This window comes from Strigops habroptila, chromosome 9 (genome assembly GCF_004027225.2).
Source record: "Strigops habroptila isolate Jane chromosome 9, bStrHab1.2.pri, whole genome shotgun sequence".
Lineage (NCBI taxonomy): Eukaryota > Metazoa > Chordata > Aves > Psittaciformes > Psittacidae > Strigops > Strigops habroptila.
Genome location: NC_044285.2, coordinates 42,710,896 through 42,728,424, shown reverse-complemented (window position 1 = coordinate 42,728,424; position 17,529 = coordinate 42,710,896). Strand labels below are relative to the sequence as shown.

The following is a 17,529-nucleotide window of genomic DNA, read 5'->3' as shown; positions in this document are numbered from 1 at the left end:
GGAAAGCCGCATCTAAGCATCCATACTTGGGGAATATAAGTGCAGAGGGGGCATCCCAACCCATTGGGAAGAAGTTTTAACCTTGAAATCATCTTGATCATACTCATCTCACTGCAGTGTGAATGTCAGGTTGACCAGTTTGCCAAGCAAAGCCCACAGGCACAAAAGAGGGCACAGAACGGCCCATCAGCCAAGGTGAGACCCTTCTCAACCACCCTGCTGGGAACCAGAGGGGCAAAGGCTCCTCTGACCACATCCCTACCACCCACAGCAGCCTAACCCCTACTGTGGTACCAGCAGCAATCTTCCTCCTCAGCTGTGCACAACACAGTCTTCATTAGTCACCATCAATGCCCTAATTTATTGCTCTTTAAAGAGAGAGTTGAAGAGTGTATCATATATCTGACAGGCTTCACTTAAGCAGACAGCATTTGTTGTTGTAGTAGGCACAGTTTAAAGAGAAGTACAAGGTACTTTCCCCATTAAATGAAAACACAGCAGTCCAAATCTCTGCCTTCAATTCCACAGTGAAATTCCCTCTCTCCTCCACCATGGGCATGATCTGATTGCCAATTAAAACGTGAAAGCAGAATGCAGTGCAATACTAAAGCAATTACACAAGAAAAAAATCATTGGAGTGGGATGAACAGTCTACTGGAAAAGTAAAATTAGTCCTTTAAAAGCAACAGTAAAAAACTGTAGGTACCAGATTTGATTTTAAGGAAATGTTGGCCATGATACATATGCTCAGTTGAGCTGCCAAGAGGAATTAGTTTAGAAGAAAAGAAAATATTAAGAAAATACACTGAGAAAGCAATACTATAGATCTCGTTTATGTACCATCACTTCTATACATGGCTGCATTACAGAATGCTTCAGAGATCACAAAATGCTCTCCCATCACCAAAACGACGCCCAGCAAATTGCTAATGATGACAGTTAAAACAAGACGAGGAAACCCAGTTCTCCAAATGGAGAACGTGAAAACCCACACACTTGTCCAACAGCCCCAGCCAGGCAGCACAGTGCTGCTCAAAGCCTGTGCTCCCAGCAGGCTGCTCCGAAGAGCAAATCAGGAGTTACTAATTACAAGTGCTTAAGGAGGATGTGGTGACATTTCTTTGTAAGGCTGGAGCACTTTGGAGGTATCACGCTGGCTTTTAACCTCTCATCCCATCATACAACTCTAATGAGTTTTATGGTCTCAGCACTAACTACGTGGAATACAGCTGACACTGCAAAAAACCAGCTCTTATTAATGCTAACTGGATCCTGTTCTTCAACCAATTTAAGACAAAGCTGGTGAGGAGCATGAATTATCTCCGTTCCAGGGCGGCCACCCCTCTGGGGCTCCTGGTTAAATCCACAGGATTAATCATAGAATCATGGAATCAGTCAGGTTGGAAAAGACCTCTAAGATCAAGTCCATCTGTTCCCCAGCACTGCCAAGGCCACCACTAACCCAGGGCACTGAGGGCCTCGGCTACACGGGGTGTGAACACTTGCAGGGACGGTGACTCCAGCACTGCCCTGGGCAGCCTGTTCCAATGCCTGAGCACCCTCTGGGGAAGGAATTGTTCCTCAGCTCCATCTAAACCTCCCCTGGTGCAGCTTGAGGCCGTTTCCTCTTGTCCCATCCCTTGTTCCTTGGGAGCAGAGACCAGCCCCCTCCTGGCTCCAGCCTCCTGTCAGGCAGTTGCAGAGAGCGATAAGGTCCCCCCTGAGCCTTCTCTTCTCCAGACTAAACCCCCCAGGTCCCTCAGCCGTTCCTCATCACACTTGTGCTCCAGGCCCTGCACCAGCTCCGGTGCCTTCATCCTCAGCTCCTGGAGGCATCTGGAGGGCACTGAAAATGTCCAAGTGGTCTCTGTGACCTTGGCAGTGCTGGGTAATGGTTGGGCTTGATGATCTTAAAGGTCTTTTCCAATCCAGTTGACTCTATGATATTATGAGCTGCCGGAGGCACAACAGCAAGTCTAGGCTCCTTCCCCAGGCAGTTCTGGCTCCCAGCAACCTTGCTGCTATGCTGCAGCTCCCAGAAAACTCTCATTTCAACACAAAATCGCAGTCCTCTAACATCGCCTCTTCTAAAAGCTTATCTTGTGCTCAGGAATGAAAGGACGATTCTAAACCAAAGGGAACGAAAGGGTTAGATGATCTGTTTGTTACACAAGTTTTAAACTGTTCCCATTTCTGGGCAGCTGGTAAGAAGGGGGGGTCCTGACCTGAATTAACTAAAAATTCCTAGGTGTTTTACAAAGCTTTACTGGTCAACTCAGCTATTGATCAGGGCACTGACCCTTTCAAGTCTGCATAAACCTAGAATTCAATACCTTCTCCACGTATCAAGAAGAAACACCAAGCCAAGGCCCAGTCTTAAGAATCCCAAATAATGTTCTTTTTTAAACGCACTATTAAATCATTGCCAATATTGGCAGTGAATCACTTCCAGGTATCCTGCAGGCACCTCTAACACCAACCACTGCAGAAACAAATACGCTCAGACAATAAAGACAACTGAGGAGCTTTGGAATGTCCAACCACATGAGCTCGGCCCTTAATCCAAATCTTGTTCTGAGACTCCAAAGACACACAAATTTAATGGGATTTACTTGTTCATCCTCTAAATCCCAAGTTTACGCATTTCATTTTGACAGCCTCCACCCTGGGCTTAAAAACCTGTGACACAGAGTGCTATAGGAGCCTGAAGATGAACTCGCTTTCAACTCACAAGCTGAGAGCAAGGAAACACACAGCCCTGCAGGGCATAAAGCCTTCGCTCAGCAAACACAACCCAGCAAGACGCGGGTCACTCAATTCAGAGCAGTAATTTCCACCCCAGGAGGTGCAGCATAAGACACCGCACATCACTCCCACTGGGTCAGACATGGGAACAGGCAGCCAACTACAGCAAGCAGGTAGGTATTGCAGGGAAGATGTGGTGTTTTGGAAGCTAGACAGAGGTACCAGCTTCTGCTCAAAGGCTGTGGGTAAAGCAGGCGCCTATGTGTAAGTGAAAATGTCTGTTGATACTTTTATTATTCAGAAGTTGCTCTAATTATGAGCTACAGCTCTATAGCTGAAAGTGCCTTCAGGGAACCTGCAGGAACATCTCCACTAACAAAACCCACCAGTTTAGGTCGTGATGAGACCAACCCTCTGCTGTCCCAAGCAGGAGCTGGACCTGGGCTGGCAGCATATGGATTGTCCTGCTCCAGCTCGATCCATCACTGCCTCCTCTTGCACTTGGCACCGAGTCCTTCCTCCAGCATCAGCCTGTCCCCTCCAAATTGCCTTTGTATCTTGCTGCACAAAATGTCTTTTTCTTCTCTGGGAGGCTGGAGGAGCATCTTGCAAGAAGGATGACCAGATTTCACAATACATGGTTTTGAAGGTTGGTGTTAAATGTGACACTGTGGCTCCAAAGTAATTGTGACTAACCACTAAATCACTATGTGTAATGGATTCCTCTGAACATTTATAGCTAGCAGTTCCATTATGCTCTAATCTGGAAAATATCTAAACGACTCTCCACAAAAATTAGAGGGGAGCATAAACACCTTGATAAAAACAAGATTCCAGAGATACTCCACTTAACCACAGTGACTTCTATAATACAATGTTTAGTGCGGTAACACCCATTACAGTTCAGTCATTTGCTATTTGATTTTTAAAGCTATGCTTCAACACACCAATCTAGAGAGAATTTAGCCTATGTGAAAGGTTAAACAACCAAGAACAAATCTCTAGGACTCCTCCAGTGCTGGAGCTGCAAGGAGGAGAGAGCAGCATCAAGGGAGCCGAGCAGCACCAAGAGGCTGCCTGGCAGCTGCCTCTCCCTGACGTCAGATGGTAAGATCGAAGTTGACCTTGTGCTCCTGCATGCTCATCCCTGCACATCATTTGTGTTCAGCCTGGAGAAGAGAAGGCTCCTGAAGGGGAGACCTTAGAGCAGCTCCAGCGCCTAAAGGGGCTCCAGGAAACATGACGAGGGGCTTTGGACAGGGGCCTGGAGAGACAGGACAAGGGGAATGGCTTTAACCTGCCAGAGGGGAGATTGAGATGAGCTCTGAGGCAGAAGCTCTTCCCTGGGAGGGTGCTGAGGCGCTGGCACAGACTTTTCCCAGAGAAGCTGTGGCTGCCCCATCCCTGGCAGTGTTCAAGGCCAGGTTGGACACAGGGGCTTGGAGCAACCTGCTCTAGTGGAAGGTGTCCCTGCCCGTGGCAGGGGTTGGAGCTGGGTGAGCTTTAAGGTCCTCTCCAACACAAACCAATCTGGGGTTCTGTGATTTGAATGGAAAACCCTCAGCCCATATTAAAATGCTGCGCTGTAGGAAGTGTCTGTCTGTCCTTGTTCAGCTTCATTCTCTTCTAAATCCACGATTTCTAAACTCTGAAGGTCTGGGGGTAACATAGCCCCAGAGGTAGAAGCCATCACCTGATCCTGGCTGTCCTCTCTTGTCTGCAAAACAGTGCCAGTTTGGTGGGGACAGAAAGGGGCCTCTATGCAACCAAAACCCACAATAAAAATAACACAATTAGCTTAGCACACAAAGCAGCAAAAGAAGGAAATGTTACTGATTCATTCTGTTTTCCTGGAAAAAGCCTGAACTGTGGTTAAGCGGAGGACAAGTTGAAATTTTCCATTAGTGGGGAAAAAAGAAAAGCTTGTTTAAAGAGAGAGAGGAAAGAAATCCCTCAGGTTAGTGTTCAAGTACAACAACAACCAATTTTACCACAAAATCTCTGCTAGGCACATCCTCACCATACTCCCAGCCCAAGGAGCAGTGGAGCTTGCAAAAAGGCTGCTCTTGTCTAAAAACAGAACATGTATAAAAAATACAAATGAGTAAGAGAGTCCCAGTCTTCAAACAAGGGAGGGAACAGGCAGCCTCCTGACATTGCTCCCTGTGACTGCTGGAGGTGACCCTGAAGAGCTGATGGTGCTTGCTGGGGTGATCTTCACTTGCTCTGGGCCAGGGACACAGGCGTCAGTCTAGACCAGGGGCTCCAAACCCCCTCACCACACCTTCCTGAGCTGCAGTGTGTGCTCCTACACCACAGCCAGGGATCAAAGCCAAACCATGCAATGAGTGACTGCAGCACATCCCAGCCCTGGTACCTGCATTAAAGTGAAGAAGGCTTCTGCTTTTGTTCTCAATAGAAAGGAATGTTTCATCTCAGCTGCTCAAGTGAAGATGAAAACCAACTTGTAAAAGAAAAGCATGTTGTCCATATGAGCTAAAAAGCCTGTTTTGCTTCCCCCTTCTCCAAACATCCCAAACTGAGTCCCACTAGCTAGCACACTGCACATTTTAGGACCACCTACACCAGCACAGGTCATGCCCTTGGTACACAAAATGCTCTTCAGCATCTATAAATCCTACCACAACCCACTTTCAAAAGACAGTGCGTCTCCCAAGTCCTGTAACAGAGCCCAACACAAACTCCCATAAATACAAAAAGGCAATGACTTCTGGCAGTCCAGAACTGCAATTGCTGCCTTGGTATCACATCCCAGACACCCGCTTTCCCTCTCCATAGTAAATTAAGACAGTCATCTGCCGTAACGGAAGCGATTCACCACACTGGAAGAGATGCAGCCCTAGACAGGCAAAGCATCTGCAAATGCTCACATGTCCAGTGACTTCTACCTGCCCTGTGTTTGGAGGGAGGAGATGAGGTTTCCACCCCGAAGCTGTCCCCAATAAAGAAACAGGTTCTAGCTGAGAGGTGAGAGTCACAGGGAAGCAGTTTGGCAATGCCAAAGAGAGCAACTTGCATCATAGTTTCCTTTAGTTTCTCTCAATGACCAGATTTCAGTTTGAGTATCCACCATCACCAGAAGCTAGATCTTGGGTTTAACCAACCTACCTTGTGTTGTAGGCAACAGGAACTGGGATTCCAATATGTACTGAGACATACAAGTATCCTTTAAAGGCTCTTTTGATCACAGGAGTAAAGAAACCACAATTCTGTTTATCTTGATAGAACATTATATAGGACATTAAATATTTTTACTTTAAGAAATAAATTATGATACTGTACTTCATACTGTTCCACAATACACAGGTTTACTGCAGGAAGCAATTCACCTTCATCACTTCAGGTGAGCAAAAGCAGAAGCAAAACCATCCTGCTAATTCCATGACAGGAAAAACAAGACCAACCTTTTAGACAAGAAACAAGAGAGCCTTAGATCCCTTAAAAAAGCCCGTATTTGCAGTTTCCAAAGCATGAATAATTTGCAACACTTAATACACAAGTTGTCATCACTCTTAAACCTCAATTTCCAGACCTGAGCTGTATGTGGGAGAGCAGCAGGATGGGCTGAGCACCCGATCAAATCCTCAGCGACTGCTGAGCCGCTGCAGCCAACAGAGAATCTGCTTATACAGTTTACAAATAGCTGGATCCTTCCATAATCCAGGCTCTGAGAAGTTTTTATCTCACCATGAGCTCTGCTATTCCTAAGTCCTTTCTGTGTGTGTGGTTTTTTTTCCCTCTGTGCTGCCTGATACACTGACCAATTTCATAAAAGGGATTGGCTGACAGGAGGTCCAGATTCAGGTCAGATGGAGGCGGCCTTTTGGGTGTGCTTTCCCAATGCTGGTGGAAAAAAGGTCTAAAACTCCCCTTTTTCCCTACATCCTCACACCAAACCTGACCAGGAAAGTCATCTGTTCCTACAGCCTTCCCCTACAGAGGCCTGGCTGTTATGCAGAGTCTGAAAGAGCTGCTGCTTCTGGTTCCCCAGGTCCCCAACCCAAACCTGACATACGAGCCAGGACGGACACTGTCACAGGGATGCATCAACTTACCAAAGCTGCTCTCTAGGTCTTTGGGTCCTGTAACAGGGAATCTCATTTTTCACTTGTCTCAGCAAGTCTCTAGTCCCTACACCCTCTGCTCGTGTTGGAGCACACGCAGCTACAGCACTGACTAGTTCCAGGTTGTAAGGAAAGAAGAATTACAGCAGGGAAAGTGGCACCCCGATCAAAAGCAAAGACACATGAAATCCCAACTCTGCAGAGCAGGAAACTTTATACCCCAAGTTAACAAAAGGTGCTTATGCCATTAGACTGATCCCTATTCTGCAAAGTGCTTTGCAATACATTTAAACACTATAAGTATATCCTTAAACAATATATTTAAGTACTTTTGCTCATACAACAGAATTCAGGCTTGACAAGATATTGTTAGCACACATCTTAAACCTAGTGATGTACAACCTCTTTCCAATCCTTCCCCAGAAATATTAGCCCCGTTCTCAGTTATGCACCTTCAATTCAATGTTCCAATAAATATATTAAATATTTAGGGCAGATTTTTCCAAAAGCTGTTTGTACCAAACCTCAGGTCCAATGCACTTCACCATGCTCGTAGACAAGGAGAGCTATTCACATAGCTTTGTCTTTGTGTGGCAGGTACACCTGCCCTGACAAAAAACCAGACCAAAGCACAGTTAGGAAAAGAGAAGATGTCACAGGGAGATCATGCCAACACAAAAGCTTTTTCTCTTACCAGGGACTGACTTGCAGCACACAAGAATTGAAGGAGTTAAAGCCTAATTTATGCCATTTATGTTTTTGCAAGTCACTCAGCTATCATCAGGCAGACGCATCCTGTTATGTCTGACATTTCCTTGAGCACTTTTGTCTTACTTCTCCATGCTACCACTGTACTGATTAGATTCAACACCCCCACAGAAAAACAAACAGCTCAGTGAGAGGCAGGAGCCACACAGGCATCTTCCTCACCATCCACACTTGGTGACATCAGTTCCAGGAAGAACAAAGCTTGACGCTCCTCTGGGAGCATCACATAGACAGATGCCTTCACCCACATCCAGCTCCATTTAAGTCCCCCTTGGGCAATGAGTACCGTGGGAGGATGACTCCAGCAGCATCTCCCCTGTCAGGATGAGTTAGCTGCAGCCAAAAAAGGAAGGAAGTTAGTACCTGGTACATGTTTCTCCAGCAGGACACAAAAGCAAATTCCCAGTAACTTTCTTGGAACCCACAAGAAAAAAACCAAACCAAAACAAAACCAGTTTCCAACTTGTGAATGGCTTGGGATTGCTCCAGGGAGCAGCTTTCCCACAGGCCAAAGGAAATGCTCTCCCCTCAGTTACTCTGAAAAAGCAACTCTCAAAAGCAGCTTCTCTGGCTTTGACCAAGGAAACGTCGTTTTTCTTAATAGAGGGGGGGTTAAATCAGTAGCGTTCCTCTGGACACAAGGAAGCTGGAGAAAATGATCAGTCACAATGTGCTTTGGTCACTTGATTTGGGCATTTGCTGAAGGGCCCAACAGTTCAAACAGCAGATTCCAATGTTTTCATATAACCCCAACACAAAATGGAGTAAAGGAAGAACTGATCATCCAGCAACTTGGAGCTCGAAAAAGCATCAAAACTTCACAGTCCTTTTGATTATGGGAAATGAGGAGCATTTGGTACGAGGATCTCATGAAAGGCATAGCTGTCTTCATGCTTTTATGGAGATGTGCAAAATCATTTAATGCTGCAAGATTATCTCCCTCATAGCTGTATATATTTAGCTATATCACATCAGAAGTTTGGCTCCTTTAGAGTTGGATAAGTAGCTGAAAACCAAGAAGTAACATGATTTGAATCTCAACCCTAATGAATCTTATGATTTATAGGTCTCTAAAGACTAATGATTTTTTTCCCCCCAAGACTAAATAAATGGAGATTTCACTTCAAGCTGTATATAAGCAATATCTTAAATGGATTCTCTCTATAAAACCATGAACAGCTGAGGAAGAAACCTTAGTCAGAGAAGAAGAAAAAAGCTGGTCCTAATTGCCACTCATTAATAAACATTTTCTTGTTACACATATACATTCACTACCCACCTAGAGATAACGTGAGTGGATGGAAACTCGCGACAGTGAGTGAAGTGTTTACCAATAGACTTTTTATTCCACCGGAAAACACCCCACCCTGTTAAACACAGGTCCCACCCAGGGAAAATACATTGCAGGAATTATACATTCCCTGTTTACATGAGCGATATAAACTGAAACACAAAAAAAGAGATTGCTTTGGCTTCTCAGGCTCACATTAGCAAATGCAAAATTAATCTTTCATTAATTTTACAGAGCGTTCACAGTAGAAATTAAATCATTTCTTCACGTCCAAGAAAAACTTTACTGTGTTAATTATTCATAAATACCAAAGTCTGCTACTTATTACTCATCACAAATGTGATTCGTTTCACTAACGCCCGAATAATTCGGTGCTACCCTGTTAGTCCCAGAACACACTGTACAACTGCCAGCATCAGCAAATCAATCACAAACAATGATCCGCGCTCTGGTCCCAGCTGCCAAGGAAGATGAAGAGGAGGAAGGAGGCAGGAGAGGCGCTGCCTCCCCATCCCTGTCACCGCACTGCCTTCATCCTCCCATATGAAAACAGCATCCCTGCCCTCGTCAGCTTTGCTTCCATCCATCAGGCAAGCAGCCCCAAACTGAGAGCAGGGAAATGGGCTCCCAAGGGAGGCAGGCAGCGGCTGGGGATGCTCCATCGCTTGGCTTCCCTGCAGGTTTACATCTGGGCAGACAGCTGCCCAGCAATGGGAATTCACCGCTTGAGAAGGGATGGGGAAATTAATCCTCACAAGTATGTAAGACGCCTACGAGGGTAATTCCAAAAAAGGCTACTTGGCCACGGTAATCCCTGCAGAGTGAAACAAAGCCTGGTGCCATTTCTGCAGCTAAGTGGTTAAATAAGGAATTACCCAGTTTTGTGTCCTGGCTGCTCAGCAAGGACAGAGCCAGCCCAACGCTGCAGACCGGATGTCACAGGGAAAGGAAGAGGGAACTGAAAAGTGACTACAGTAATAAAAAATGCCCGAATCTGCTGCAGTTACAGACTTCTGTTCTGTTTCCTCAGACATTTTAAAACACAAACCTGGCCACATCCAGAAAAGAATTAACAAAAATCAAAGTTGCCCCAAATTACAAATACTTTTTTCTCCCCATAATAAAATCAAGAAATAAATCATCAGTAGGTCAGACACATCCTCTCCTCCTCACACTCCATCAGAGGTAGAGGGAGGACAGGGCACGCAGCCAGCCCCCTCCGGGTCCCAGCCATGCTCCTGCCCTCGGCACAGCTCCCAGCAGCATCCTGAACCCAGCAGCACTTCCCGCGACCCATGTCCTCTCAGAAAGATCCATTCCCGCAGCCCATTTTCAGCCACATATTAATTATTTTGCTTTCTAGCAAGTTACAGGAGCTAATTTGGGCTGAAGCCATAACAGAAACGCTGCCTTTATTATTACAGTTGTGGAGAAAGTAAATTAATGCAAAGGATTGCACACAGAGGCCTAATCCATTTGAGGTAAATCAATGCATTGCACATTTAAATTGCTCTGCTTTCCTTCAGAAAAGTACATTGAAGTGATTCATTAGGCACTGAACTGTTCGCAAGAAACAGACCAATTCTCTTAGGCATGCCAGCGCATCTCTGCTAGTTAAATTTAAAAAGCAATCAAATCTACTAATAAGTCCTTTTTGCCACCATTTACATCAGTAGAGAACATGATTCCTGACAATTCAGATTAAATAAATGAGGTACAAATTAACGTCAGTTAATACACCTCGGAACTGATGCTCAACTTGTTCAACTTAAAAACCTGTCTTTCAACAAAAATAACTCACCTATTGGTAATGCCTGACTTTGAATGTCTTTAATAACCTTTACTAAAGGCTATAAACCTACAAAGAGTGATCACAAGGCACAATTTGTGTCTATTTTGATGCAGTCAAAGCATGTATTTATAGTTTCATTTTAATATTTATAAATTCCCTGAAAAAAAATAGCAGAAAGGCACCTTTTGAAGAAAAAGTAATCATGTCTCAGTACAACAGCACCATGCCACGGTGCTCATATTCCCACTCTCTTCTTTAGAGAGGACCAACTCTCTGGAATAAACAGTTCAAGGAATAATGTCTGTGCCTCATTTCTTGCTCTGCTGCAATCACTGGGATTTATTTTTGCAACAATTAACATCTCTCTACCCACAGAAAAAAATCTCTACATGCAAAGTAAAAGGCAGTAGGAAACATATACTTTTAAATAACCCAAAGTTCATTTGCGCTGTATTAAAGATTTAAAGGAGAACTGAAGAGACCTAATTTGGAAAGTGATTTTTTTTAATCCCTTTAAGATGTGCTTTAGGAAGTCCAACACTTTAAATTGATATAGCTGCTTTTGCAGATAGAGAGCTTTACAAGTCCTATAGTCCAACTTAGAAAACCACAAGCTGAAGTTCAGAACCAAGACTTTCAAGGTCAGGCCCTGTAACGGAGTTAATTGAAGGAACCACTTGTACTTACATGAAGATAATCCCCTGCCCTTCCCCTCAACACCCTTATTTTCACTCTCCAGGCTTGCCCACTGCTTCCAGCGCTCCAAAACCAGACCCAGCTCCAGTCCCGCGAGGTGCCCTGCAGGGAAACAGCGCTGGTGCTGAATTTGCAGATGATGTTCACTGCATCCCTCACCCTGCAGCAGTCATCGTCCCCTCCCTATCCTGAGCAGCCCACCCCACACAGGCTGGGGGACTCCATCCTTGGAAATGGTGTCTGCTCTACCAGCACATCTAGAGGGTTTAAACTGTCCACCTCCTGCCAAAGCCTTTCTTATGCACCTCAAGCCTTGGGGTGCCGTGGGACTATACAGCAGCTCTCCTGCCTACAAGAAATCCAGAGAGGGACTTTTTATAAAGGATACATAGGGACAGGACAAGGGGGAATGGCTTTAAACTGACAGAGGGGAGATTTAGATGAGATGTGAGGAAGAAGTTCTTCCCTTGCGAGGGTGAGGCGCTGGCACAGGGTGCCCAGAGAACCTGTGGCTGCCCCATCCCTGGCAGTGCTCAAGGCCAGGTTGGATGGGGCTTGATGCTGGGGAGCACTGCTCAGCAGCAGCCAAACCATTGGTGTGTTATCAGCATCTCTGCAGCTACCAATACAAAGCACGGCACTATGAGGGCTGGCGGGGGAAAAACTCACTCCATCTCAGCAGTACAGAAGACAAAATCTGCAGATGCAAAACCCATCACACTTCCAAAAGCATGAGGATTAACCTGTTTAGCCAACAGAGCCACACGCAGTAAACACTTCCAGTTTGATGGGAAATGTCTTAATGCATCTTTTCTTCAGATTTTCGTAAGGCTTAACTTGGAAGAGTTTAACTAACATGCAGAGACAAGACAAGAACACCCACGGATCGCCAGGGGCTTCTGTCCCATATCACAACAACATGGCGCCAGCATGAGGCCTCCCAAAAACCAGTAAGCACCATTCCTGGTCCTGGTCCAACCAGCTTGTACCAGCAGCATAAGATTTCTTCCAGCCTCAGACCTGCTGGCTGCAGAGGTTGTTCTGCAAGCTCATTCTCCTCTCAGCAGAGAGCATCTCTTACCTTTAACATTAGCCGGGAGGCATCCCAAATACAGCTCAACCTTTACCCGCAGCTAAGTCTCTCACCCAACAAGGTTAAAAGGCAAGATACCATTTAAGAATGTAGGTATCCATATCTGCTCCCATGTCTCCTTACATTTTCCAGCCTAACCCCAAGGCTTTTTGTTTCTTGCAATGGTGCCATTGGATTTATTGCTATAGACGAGTTCGGTAGATACTTCCCATAATAATTAGCCACAGCCAAGCAAAACCTCAGTTCTGTGATGCTCTCACGCACAGTTCCTTTGGATGCTGCCTCCGTTCAGCGTGCCAAGAGCTTTGAGGCTTCCACAATCAATCAAGTGACCCAAGTCAGTCACTCATGACTAGGAAAAGGCACATTTCTCCTTTCTCACCGCTGATGCCAAGCAGCCGAGACAAACCTCTCCTTTCTGCCACCACCATCAACACATTCCACCAACCTCCCAAGCAGCAAATCCAGAGCACTCAATGCATCAACTATGCTGCATCTTCCCCTCTCCTGAGGCTTCTAGATGCCCAGGGCTGAGCAGCACTGGTGGAACATGGGACAAGCAGGAATGGGGGATACAGTACACCCAGATGGGCCCCAAGGAGGCAAAACTAATAAATCCCTCTCTCCACACCCAGAGATTCATGCTCCTCTAGGAAAGGAAGGACCAAAGGAGGAAAGGGAGATCTATTTAGCTGTTTATTAAGGAGCAAAAGCCACTACTACAAAGGAAAGCAAGTTTTGGGAACCCATATGCTTTCGTATTCAGGAAAGCATCACTAGGTTAAATCCAAAACAAGTATCACAACAGTCATCCTGAGTACTTCTACTGCTCCAGCCTTCAAGATGGAGCTTGAACTTCAAGCCTGCAATTCCCAAAGAAAACAGAGACGGACTAGTGGTGGGATTAAGAGCACAAACTGGAGGATGAATGCTGCAGGCAACGGGGCTCTTCACGAGCATACCCTCCAGATCGTATCACGGTGATGCTCTGTACCTAGTGCTGAGCATCACAAGGTCCCGGATGGGGGATCCTTCAGACTAACAAAGGCTCAACTGTCCAACAAAAGAGAAGGCCCCTGCAGAGCAGCCCAGCTAACCAGCAGTCTGACAAGTAGGCTCTCCATGCCCCACAAGGCAAACCCCTGCAAAGTACTCACACACAGGTACAAGCTAAGAAGTTTGCTGGCACAACCACCACTGATTTGGCTATTACCAGACAAGGCTACACAGCCCCAAGCCAGTAACTACAGAGTGCATCGTGTAGCTGACCAGCAACAACACAGCATGGTCCCCCAAAAACCCCACTGCTGGAACTGGGGCTGGCCCTGTTGGTCTTTGCTCAAACCCCCTTATCCCACACCTACTGCTGCTCTGGAAGCAGCTATTCTCTGTCCATATTAGGGCCTGTTCCTGGCTCTAGGAATAGGTTCTAATTAATTAGTTGTCAGCTGAATGTTGCTAAATCGAGAACACAAAATTAAAGTCAAGGTATTACAATGGGCAGGAAGACTTGAAGGGCCATTGTTCATTTAAGAACTTCTCGTACTGTACTTTTAAACATTTAGAAGTTGCAGTCCAAATAACTGCTTGTCAAGACATTATCTGGAGAATAAGCATGCTGTGTAATTAGGTTATTAAAAATATAACATCATTTTGAAGCCTTTGAGAGAGCGGACCTCTGCCTAACACAGAATCATCACAGCTTCCTCTCTCCTGGCTTCAATCCCAAGTCACAAGTCCTAGTGACCTCTCAGAAGTTGGCTATGACAACATACATCATCTGCTGGATGAGGAACCATCGCTCTGAACTCCTAGGCAGGTACACACAGCTCTTCTATTTTGTCTCAGAAGAGCAGGTTTTGAGAACACACACCAAAAAACACAAAGCCAAAAGCTACAGACAAAACCTCAGCTCTCCAAGCCGGGTGCTCCCTCCTGCCTAAGGTGGTGGGTTCAGGACAAGGAGCCTCCCATTCTTCCAGAGGACAAAACTAAGCCTGAGCACAGATGACCTGTCCCTGGGGAAGGAAGGAAATCCCTGCCCCACAGCTACAACTCTGCAGGCCAGGCCCATCTCTATGGGAAGACAGAGAAGGATCACTGGAAGCTGCTCAGCAAAGAGAGTGCACGTTATGCAATTTCCATTTCTGCTGACAAACAACATATTTATAGGACAGGTAAAATAAACAACGGAGCCTGCAAGGCTCAGCAGCCTGAAAACAGGAAGCTAATAGACCCAAAAGGGGAAGGAATCGTTTCCTGATGTTTGCAAATGGGATGTCACAAAAAGGAGACAATGAAATTTTAAAGCAGTAGGGAAAACAAAAGAGCAGGAATCACAATAGCCAAGTCTCAAAGAGCTGCTGCTGGGGTACAAGCAGATAATGACGCTAACCATTTTTCTACTAGATGGCAGTGTAGTGTCACACTATATAAAAGGAATTCTAGAAAGAAATTGCTTTCTATTTCAAGTGAATCTGTGCTTAGACTTGACTTCAGATAACATGATATATCACAGTACCCTCATTGTAAGGGGACCTGCCATTAGTTTAACAGTGCAGTAGGAGTGATACCCTAGTTTCTCATTTCCCACCGAAGCAGTATGAAAAGACACTAAACCTCTGCTGCAGGGTACCTCTGCGTGCACAGCCGCGGACAAGCGGCTCGCTCCGTTACAACTGAAGGTAGGGCTGTAACCAAACAGCTCCGGGAGCAGAGCCAGCAGGTCCTCACTGCTCAGGGCAAGGGCTTTAGAAAGGCAGGGGCAGCATTTAGGCAACCACCAGCTATGGCCAGGTGAGGTTAGTGACTGCAAAAGCAAGGTGCAAGGTGTCACTAAAATCCAGAACGCAAACACAAAGTAAACAAGGTTAGGGCTGAAGGACAATGCGAATGTTGGCAGGAAATTCAGCCCCAAGAGTAACCTTTACTTTGCCAGGTAAGCTAAACTTCAGATGGAACAAGACGCAGCGGCTCATGAACACTCCCAAAACCAATGTTAATTACCGGCACACCCGGGGAGCTCAGTACCAGGAGCTGGAGAAGCTCTGCGGGGGATGGCAAGGGGCCGGGGGGACCCTCGCCTCTGGGTGAGCCGGACAAGAGCCACACCGGGGCCCCCGAGCCATGGGGCTGCCAGGCCTGCTCGGTGTCACCGGGCTCTGTCACTCCGGGCTTTCCCCACCAGCAGTTACAATCGCGACAGACTATGGGACATCGTTTAAAACTCTTAATTCGCGGCAGAGCCGGGGGTATCCTGGCTCCCGGCGCCCCCGCTGCAGCCCGCTACCGGCGGGGCTCACGTCCTACCCCGCACACCGCAGCATCATCCCCGCCACCACCGCGCCCGGCGTGTCCATCGCCCGTCCCGCCGCAGGGGCAGCGGAAGGGGGGTTCATGGGAAGCCCCCCCGGGGAAGGCCCGGTCCCCCCGCACGGCCTCACCTGGAGGGCCGGAGCCGCACCTCCTTCTTGCTGTCCACCACGGAGGGTACGCAGTTGGTGAGCTCGGTCCAGTCGGCGTGCAGCCCGCAGCTCCAGCCGGTGGAGAAGCGGGAGAAGAGCCATGTCTCCCGCTTGCCGGGCCGGTGGCAGGTACACTTCTTCTGCCCGGCGCGGCACTCGCAGGGCTGCTCCAGCTGGATGTTGCGGACCAAGTGCCGGCCGAACGTGGTGCCGCCCGTCTTCTGGATGTGCAGGAACACAATCAGGTCGTCCCCTTTGATGTTGAAGTCCACCCGCCGCAGCAAGTCTCCGGCGGAGAAATTGAAACGGGGAACAAAACGCGCCGGCGTCTCGTCCTCCGCCCGGTACGGGTCGGCGGCGGCGGCGGGGCTGAGGGCGCGGAGCCGCAGGAGCTGGCACTCGGTGCCCGGGCACACGTACTGCAGCACGATCACGGCGAAGAGGAAGAGCATCACCAGCGCCAGCAGCACCTTGTGGGACCGGTCCTCCATCCTCGCCGGGAGCGCCGCGCATCGCCGCCGCCGCTCACAGCCGCCGCCGCCGCTGCTGCCGCCGCCGCTGCCCGCCCCGGCCGCGCTCCGCCGCCATCGCCCCGCCGCCGCCGCCGGCCCTTCCCGGCAGCCCCCGCGCCGACACGCCCCGGACACGCCCCCCGCGTCGGGCCACGCCCACACCGGGGCCTTTCCGGTGGCGGTGGCGCGATCAGCACGTGGCCGAGGCGGGCTGCTCCGGGACCGGGAGCGGCTCCGGCTCCGCACAGCCCCGCGCTCCAGCCACGGACCGGGACCGGCTCTGCAGAGCCCCGTGCTCCAGCCATGGACCAGGACCGATGAGCGGTGCAGAGCCACGCTCCGGTCACGGCCAAGCACTGTCCACCCTGTGCACCAAGCTGTGCTTTCCACACACACCAACACCCGGGTTTGGGGGGGGTGAGTGTATCAGGTGCTTTTCTTGACACCCCAAGAGGGTTCAGTTGATTCAGGTGGCAAATACATGCGGTGCATCGGTAGGAGTGTGGCAGCAGGTCAAGGGAGGTGATCGTCCTCCTTCAGTCCACTCTGGTGAGGCCACATCTGGAGCACTGTGTCCAGTTCTGGGCTCTTCAGTACAAGACAGACAAGGAACTACTGGAGAGGGTCCAGCAGAGGCCAGAAGGATCATCAGGGTCTGGAGCATCTCTCATGAGGAGAGATTGCGGGAGCTGGGCTTGGTCAGTCTGGAGAAGAGCAGGCTGAGAGGGGATCCCATCAATGCAGATCAGTATTTCAAGGGTGGGTGCCAGGAGGATGGTGCCAGACTCTTTTCAATGGTGCCCAGCGGCAGGACGAGGAGCAGTGGCCATAAACTAAAACACGACAAGTTTCATCTCAACATGAGGAAGAACTTTCTGTTGAGGGCGGCAGAGCCCTGGCACAGGCTGCCCAGGGGGGTTGTGGAGTCTCCCTCTCTGGAGACATCCAAACTCACCATGGACACATTCCTGTGTGCCCTGCTCTGGGTGGCTCTGCCTTGGCAGGGGGTTGGACTGGATGATCTCCAGAGGGCCCTTCCGACCCTAGTGGTTCTGTGATTCACATGCGCTATCTCTGTCAGCA

At 48.2% G+C, this 17,529-nt stretch overlaps 1 protein-coding gene across 1 annotated transcript in view; it reads right to left on the bottom strand.

Moving 5' to 3' along the window:
* The window catches only part of HS6ST2 (heparan sulfate 6-O-sulfotransferase 2), a 126,615-nt gene extending 110,065 nt beyond the window's left edge, over positions 1 to 16,550 (bottom strand). Inside the window, exon 1 of the mRNA XM_030496737.1 lies at positions 15,914 to 16,550. Coding sequence (XP_030352597.1) covers positions 15,914 to 16,425 — 512 coding nt within the window. The 5' untranslated portion in view covers positions 16,426 to 16,550. The remainder of the gene's footprint in view (positions 1 to 15,913) is intronic.
* Between the last annotated feature and the right edge of the window lie 979 nt (positions 16,551 to 17,529).